The sequence below is a fragment of the Rhamphochromis longiceps genome, linkage group LG7 (assembly GCF_057381845.1).
Source record: "Rhamphochromis longiceps isolate RC_006_pf linkage group LG7, R_longiceps_female_GT1.1, whole genome shotgun sequence".
NCBI lineage: Eukaryota > Metazoa > Chordata > Actinopteri > Cichliformes > Cichlidae > Rhamphochromis > Rhamphochromis longiceps.
The window spans coordinates 66120764-66128538 of NC_140563.1; the positions used below are offsets into that span (position 1 = coordinate 66120764).

The 7775-nt window shown below is 44.2% G+C and overlaps 1 protein-coding gene across 1 annotated transcript; it reads right to left on the minus strand.

Moving 5' to 3' along the window:
- Positions 1 to 4: 4 nt before the first annotated feature.
- prmt7 (protein arginine methyltransferase 7) lies at positions 5 to 7696 on the minus strand. Its single transcript, XM_085414866.1, has 17 exons — positions 7452 to 7696; positions 6764 to 6800; positions 6462 to 6611; positions 6259 to 6367; positions 5909 to 6021; positions 5578 to 5807; positions 5321 to 5501; positions 4718 to 4845; positions 4312 to 4450; positions 4145 to 4228; positions 4005 to 4052; positions 3739 to 3828; positions 3286 to 3447; positions 2689 to 2763; positions 1900 to 2060; positions 1420 to 1516; positions 5 to 418 (listed from the first exon to the last, which is right to left on the minus strand). The coding sequence occupies exons 1-17, from the start codon at positions 7544 to 7546 to the stop codon at positions 260 to 262; spliced, it is 2058 nt and encodes a 685-aa protein (XP_085270992.1). The 5' UTR covers positions 7547 to 7696; the 3' UTR covers positions 5 to 259.
- Between the last annotated feature and the right edge of the window lie 79 nt (positions 7697 to 7775).

A 7775-nucleotide genomic window follows, 5' to 3' on the forward strand; every position in this document is an offset into this window, starting at 1 on the left:
TAAGTTTTTGTGTACAAACCTTTATTGTAATGAGAATTAAAAAAACGACTTCAAACAGACTTTTAATGTCCAGCTGATACAAAATATCCCGCAGCTGTATCATCTCAGAAAGTAAAAAATAGAACTGGTGACATCCTCACTAAGCTTCTCATGTTCCACACTCTGAATTATGGTTAATCATGGAGATTCAGTCAGAACAAAACATGTTAAATGTCAGGTTTGGCAAAAAGTGAGCTGTTCAGTCGGTGATTGCTCGACGTCACTGAGATGTGACACTGAAGTCCATCCTAATGTCTCCTAAGCTGGGTTCAAAGGTGAAGCTGTAGGACACCGCGGCCCTGCCGTCACCTGAGATCTCCCACGGCGACCCGAAGAAGTACACTCCCTGCTTCCTGTGTCGACTCCACTCGCAGTCGCCCTGCAGAAGAAACATCTGCTGTAAAACCCAACAAGTCCACTGTGTCCCCAAACTTCACTCCCAGTGAAACGCTCCACCGAGGACCACTTTTAGTAATCTTTAGTGATTCTTTAAACTTATTTTGCTTTAATTGTTTTTCATTTACAGTATTGTATATGCACTCATAATCACTGTTCTTCTCACTGAAACAAAACAGCCCTACCAAATAATAGCAGGTAAAATCTGTTGACATTAGAAACAACCAGGAGTACTGACAAGCAGCCGATGAGGGTTAAGAGGGTGCAGACACCCGGTCTCCTTCTAAACTGCTGCAACTACAAAAGAAGACTAAAATTGTATAACAACTACACATCTGTTGGTAGTGCTGGCGAATGCCTGGATAAGAGGTTCTCCCTGTGGTTCCTCCCACAGCCCAAAGACATGCAGTTAGTGGTGATTCTAAATTAACCATAAGTATGAACGTGAGTGTAAATGGTTGTTTGTCTCTCTGTGTTAGTCCTGCAGCCTGTCCAGGGTGTACCTCTCCTCTCACCCTGTGGTGGCGGCTCTTTCAACACTGTGTTAGCAATTAAGTGTTAGCTCATTCAGAACTCTGCTGCTCGAGTCCTCACTAAGACCAAAAAAGTGGACCACATCAGTCCAGCTCTGAGGTCTTTACACTGGCTGCCTGTCCGTCAGAGGATAGACTTTAAAGTTCTGATGCTGGTCTATAAAGCTCTGAATGGTTTAGGACCAAAATACATCAATGACCTCCTGACCCAGTATGAACCATCCAGATCCCTCAGGTCATCTGGATCCGGTCTTTTATCAGTTCCCAGAGTCAGTTTGTTTGCTTGTTTTAATCAATTTTAAATCGTGCTTTTTATTTGTTTTTGTTTCTAATGTCTCTGTAAAGCACTTTGAATCATCTTGTTGTTGAATTGTGCTATACAAATAAACTTGCCTTGCCTAAAGAAAGAGTCATTTAGTAACGAAATGAAGCTCTAAACTGAGGCAGATACCTGCTCATTGATTGGTCCGTTGAGACCTGCGCTGACAGTGATGTCATCTGTCAGGTGGTACTCCATCCACAATGCAACACCATGGCAACGACCTTCCCTGAAAAGCATGTTTAACATAGAAAATATGCTACTGACTCAACTCTATGAAGCAGAAGATGAACGTCAAACCTCACAGTAGTATTTTAACAGCATCAAAACACAACAATAAAAGGAGCTCTACGGGGTGAGAGAAAACCCCGAAAATCAGACGTCCCCCGCGAGCAAGTATTTGGATGGTGGGAAGGAAAAACTCCCTTTTGACAGGAAGAACCAGGCTCAGGGAGTTGCTGCTTCAACCATTTGAGACTCAGGAGAAAGAGAAGAGACAAACTACAGAAAACAAAAGACAAATAACACAACAGCCACAATGATAGAAAACTGACATATTAGACTGACATGTATGTCTCAAATTAGTTCTGGCACTGATTAAAGTAACTGTACCTAATGAAAGACAGCAAGCCCTGGCTGCTGATTGGCTGCTGAGGGAGGCACTGTGTGAAGTCAAAGGTCATGGTGGCGGTGGACTGGGTGAGAGCCCGACAAGGATACTCCCACAGGGGGTGTGGCTCCGCCTCACGGGACTCGCGGAAATCCAGAGAGCGCTGAGGGGACATAAGGATTTATTTGGACACAGATAGTTACAGTTGTGATCAGCAGGAGTCGATGAGCTTCGAATTTATACCAAAAATTAATTAAAGGTGTTTCACACGGCTCATTTGTAGATCCACTTCTTTTTGTAATATATTTTTATTACATTATTTCATCGTCACAAATTGGTATGTACATTTATATGCAGATGACACAATATTTTACTGTACTGTTGATTCTGCATTGAAATCTCCCAAATCACTCATTAGTCACTAACTGCTTTGCTTTCATTATGTTTTCTGTTCAGTTTTTGAAGGCTGAAGTTCAGCAGTTTGAAATGATTCAGCAAGCTTGTGCACATGAAAGTCCTCTCTCAGGGTCAAACTAGTATTTAGAGGTGTCTCTGTTTGAGTATTTGTCTTATTCCTGACACCTTCAATCCCAAAAGCTAATAGAACTCACAAAATAGAAGTAGCACAGAGCACCCTGACGGTAAAGTTCAATAAAAACGACTACAGATCATCTCTAATGAGTTTTTAAGACAATGCTTTTTACTGATCCAAATGTTACAGTGTTGCCATTAAAATAGAAATAACTCATTCAAAACCTCATTTAACATCCAGTGAAATCATCTCATTTTACCTGGACCATTTCATCCATGGGCGTGACATCGAAGCCCTCGCAGGTTCCACACGGCGCTCTTATCCTCCACAAATCCTACCAGGCGGACAAAGACAGAAACAACGCGTTTATTTTTTTGGTTAAATAATTGGATATATGTCTAAAATAACTGAATCTCAAATCACAGTCATTCCCCTCCACGTGAGAGGAATCTCACAGCATGTAGAACTGAAAGATGGAGATGCAGAAAATGATCAGAGTATTTAACACCTTCACTCACTGGTGTAAACAAAACAAAAACAAACAAACAAAATAGCAACTTGTTTGTTGCCATTTGGATGAAACATTTAACAGCGCCTTCATCTGTGAACAGTCTTCATGCTTAAAACTAATAAGTATTAACCACTGAATATGACCTGAATTCACATAAGCAGCCAACATCTGATAGATTGATTAAGTATTTATTTGATTGGTTAAAGTGTAAAGTCTGAAAGATCATCGCAGAAACAAGTGTAAGCTGATTTCCACAAAGAGAAGATTTTTTGGTTTATGGGTCCCATTCTGGGAACGTTTGATCGCCCTGTATACAGATGATAACAACAATCATAACGGCCTCACCTGGAACTCCACAGCCACCATGTGAAGGGAGGCAGAGCGGGGCAGGATGCTGGCGTCGGGTCGCAGAAGACCTGCCAGGGCGGTGCGACAGTACCAGAAGAACAGGGAGTGCCACGGCAGGAGGCTGGTGCTGAAGTACGGTTCACCCATCAGGACGGAGATCTGCACAGGAGAGGCCAACATCACCTCACACATTTCAGTTTCCTTAGCACTCATGTGGGTGGGACTCCTGACGTAAAATCCTCTCTGTCATAACAGATTAATAGATGCTCCCAGTTTGACTGGACTGGACCAGGTTATGTGTTACCACAGTGATTTAGCCAGGTCAACACAGAAAACACAAGACTTTAAACTTGTCAACCCTTTAATCCTGCTTTGAGGTACATCCTTCTAAAGGAGTCTAAATGTGTTGCATTCAGATGCTTCCTGGTTGCATCGGGAAGACGACGGTACCTGTTCTCCTCCTACATCATTACTGGTCAGCTGCTCCGGCCTGATCTCCAGCAGCTCAACACGTCCTTTCATGGAGTTGGCTTCCAAAACCTGCAGAGAAAGATGCTTTCATGTTGATATACAGGACGTAACAAGCAGGATAAGACACAGTTTTGGTTATATGAAACCATTTTATCATCTTTTTACCAAAATGAAACAAGAATAAAAATCATACAGTGCCTGAAACATTTCAAAGCATCACCGCTGAGAATGATCTGAATGATTACCTCATCAATAACCTGTTTAGACATTTGGGAGTTCTCCAAACCGAACACCTGAGTAGAAAAGGAAACACAGGGAAGTGAAAACAGGCGTGACGCTGATGATGTCACGGAGCGACAGTATCTGTGAGGTGAAAGCGGCGTACCTTCTTGGCTCCGAGCATGTGAGCGAACACAGGAAGCAGACTCCCGTCACTGACGCTGAGACACACGCTGTCCTCTCTCAGCACCTGAAGTTCACCCAGCTCGTTAAACCGCAGTCGTATTTGAGAATATATGAATTTACACAGGCGGCCTCGATGCCTCCACTTACGCTGCGCAGAGCGCTGACGTAGCTCTCCGTACGCCGTCTGTCGTTAAGTTCGCCGAAACGCGGCCGAGTCCAAACCAGGTGAGCCTGGCAGGTGCAACATGGCCGAGAGGGAGGAGCCTCAGTCTGTGAGCCCCGCTGGCTGAAACGATCGACATTCAGACCAGTTTGTGACAATTCCCAACCAGGAGGACATGTTTGTGAGTAATGTCTGATAATTCAAGTTATTGCTGTTAAACGTGGTTCTACCATCCGCTGAATCATAGGGTGCAGCTTTTCACATGAATCTTTTCACTCATATTCAGTGAGAACAATCGCACTGATGTCTTCTTGTTGAGCTGCAGACAGATTCAAGAAGTCTCTTAAATAAATTGTTCAAAGCGTATACATGCGTCTGAGCAAACTGTACCTGCGAGGCTGCAGGCTGTACCACAGACTGTAGTCATCGTGGCAGACCATCAGGCTCAGCTCCTCTCCTTCTGTCACCTGGCTCTCCACAGGCAGGAAGTACACGCTCTGCATCCAGTGGTCGCGCCACTGAAAGACACGACAGTGACCGATGATTTATCGACTTACTTTTTGCCGTGACCAAAAAAAATGTCCCACGTGTGGGACTAATGAAGGTTTATCTTATCTCATACTAAACGCAGTGAGTCAAACCTCAGCTGTTTATGCAAAGCTAAGAAAATACCTTCATATATTTTAGCTTTAAAAAATATCAGTTCTGGCTTCTTTATCCTGTCAGTTGTGGATTTTACTGCAGTTTCATTATTATGTACAAAATCCATGCAAAGATGAAGACTGCCAGGCACATTTTCCTACTGTTTCTCCATGCTGCACACACCACAAAGAATCATGTCACAGATTTTTGCTGGCATCTTCACTGAATATAAAGTGAGTGCACTGAAGTGTTGTTCCCTCTGATATTTAAGAATATTTGTGGCACTGCTGCCTGAGCTTGCTGTAGTCTGATGCTACTGGCTGCTTAAACACAAGCAGAGCAGTAACTCACCGGGGCCATCTTTGGCTCTTGGTAAGTCCAGCTGGGTGCCATGGTGCACACTATGGACCCAGTGGGGTCCATGTCCAGGTCCCACCAGGACAAAACCGCCTGAGCCCGGCCGCTTGACTGAGCCACAAACTGGGAGGAGTGGGCCTGGAAGGCGCTGCTTACAGGTTTGCTAAAATCCACGCTGAAAGGAAAGGATGACAGTCAGAGAGGGATGTGAATAACTGCAGATGCATACGAGCAAGTGTCTCCTTTCTTACGTGAACATGGTGCAGACGGGACCCAGCGGGGTGAAGCTGGCAGGAGACACCTGGCTCAGCTGGATGTCACACACCGCGTGAGCTCCGGCACACCGGCCCACTGCGGGCGGAGGGACCAGCCTGGCCCCCTCCACCTCAACTGGCTGCAGCTGAGCCCAGCTCCACAGAAGCTCCGACTCTACCAGCTGGGCGTAGACGGTGGCCCGGTGAGGGACGGCCTCGCAGCGCTCCTGCGGGGCAGCAAAAGGAAAGTAAAACTACCGGAAACAGTCCAAACCTTCAGCTGTGAGGAAGCTGCTGACGAATGCAGGAAAAGTGTGACAGCACACACCTGCATCAGGTTTTGGTGGGCGTGCTCGTAGCTGGGCAGAGCTCCTTCACCGATCAGCTCAGTATCGAACAGCTCTGTGATCAGGACGTTGGCCTTCACCTGCATGTCTCCATCTGGAAAACAGGGTTCTGGTTATGAAAACAGATGCACTGCTGTGTAAGTAATGAATGCTGTTTTTTTAAATGTCCTCTGCTTGTTTGGTTTTGTGCTTGGAGTGAATCGTTACAGTTTGGGAGAAAAGAGTGATGTTAGTAAGTTAATATATGGACAGAAGATTTAATTGATTTAGGGTGAGCTGTGAAGTTGAGATTCATTAACACACAGCCTGATGCAGTACTGCCGTGTCTGACCTGGTCCCACAGTGACGTCTGTGGAGTGTTTGTTAATAATCTTGATTTTGTCGGAGAAGCCGTTCTTCTCCACGATGCACTGCGCCGCCTCGGCCATCGGCTTAAAAACCTGCAGGGAAGCATCACAAAGTTATTAACTGATATTAAAACACCACAAGGGGGAAATGAATCCATGCTGAAGGAGAGCGATCAGTGATGTTCACCTCCACGGCGTAACAGAAGTCAGCCCCGGCCGTGATGGCCATCATCGACAGGAGGCCAGTTCCGGTGCCGATGTCCAGCACGATGACCCTCTCGCTGCGAGCCTTCACTCTGGCTACAGCAGCCCGGATGCCCTCATAGTATTTCTTATTCTGCAGTGGAAGACATGTTAGCGGTGTTGTTCTTTTATTTCTGCTGTCAAACACGACACTTGTTATATGTGTTATCCATCTATTTGGGTTTATTATTAGTAATAATAAAAGCACTTCTGAGAGTTCTGAGGGACTTTTTCTCCAGGTCTTACCCTGTCGTGATCGTGCAGCATGTCTGCATAGGAGGACCTGAAAGATAAACCGATGAAGGATCATTGTAAATTTTAAAAAACTGATTAAAGAAGAAAAAGATAAAAATTAGTCACTAATGCAGTTTAAACGTATAAAATCATCATTTTTGAAAACATAACCAACAAAGAACATGTGCCATAACAAAGTCAGTCAAAGGAGCTTAATTAAAACAGAGGAAAGTTAAGAAAAAGATAAATAAGAAAATGAATGTACAATTTAAAAAATATGTTCATGTTCTGTTTACATTTGGATTTAGAAAGACAAACATATAATTTTTTTTAAATTTTATTTTACAATTCTCATTTTTTAGGCCATTTTTTCCATGATATTTTTCACTTCAGTTAACGTTGATTTTTCAAAACCTTTTATTGATCAGCAGCAGTGTAGAGTGAGACTGTATCTGTAGTTTGTTTCCATATCATTATCTGTGCTTTTATATCTCATATTCTTATCTTTATTGTGCATTTTTACACGTTTAAGTTGAGAATTTTCATGACAAACGTTACAATTTCTTTTGCCGGCATTACTGAACTTCCATACAGGATCACAGAGTGGCGAATATCTTCAGTGTTTCTAAGGATCTTTGTTTTCAGGGTACGCAAGACATCTGTAAACCACATCTGTGGTCACTGGACGCCCTGAGCATACCTGGCTATCTCCTGGTGGTAGTCGTACTCCTCGCTCTCCTCCACCCAGTCTAAAGCCCCGGTGGTCGGGTTGGCTCTCCCGCAGAAGGTCTTCATCTCCGCCACGACACTCGGACCCCTCTGCGGTTGAATGACGGCTGGTTTCACCTGAATATTCTCTACAAGTAGGCAAGTAAACACGATCACAGCAGCAGCGTTTCTCCAAAGGAAGCCGCCATCTTGCCACGTGACGTCACGTAGGCGGAGTCACGTGACGCTTTGCGTCGTTGATATTTTCTTTTTTGGTATTTGTGTCGTTATTGAAGTTGTAATTTAGGAGTTGGTT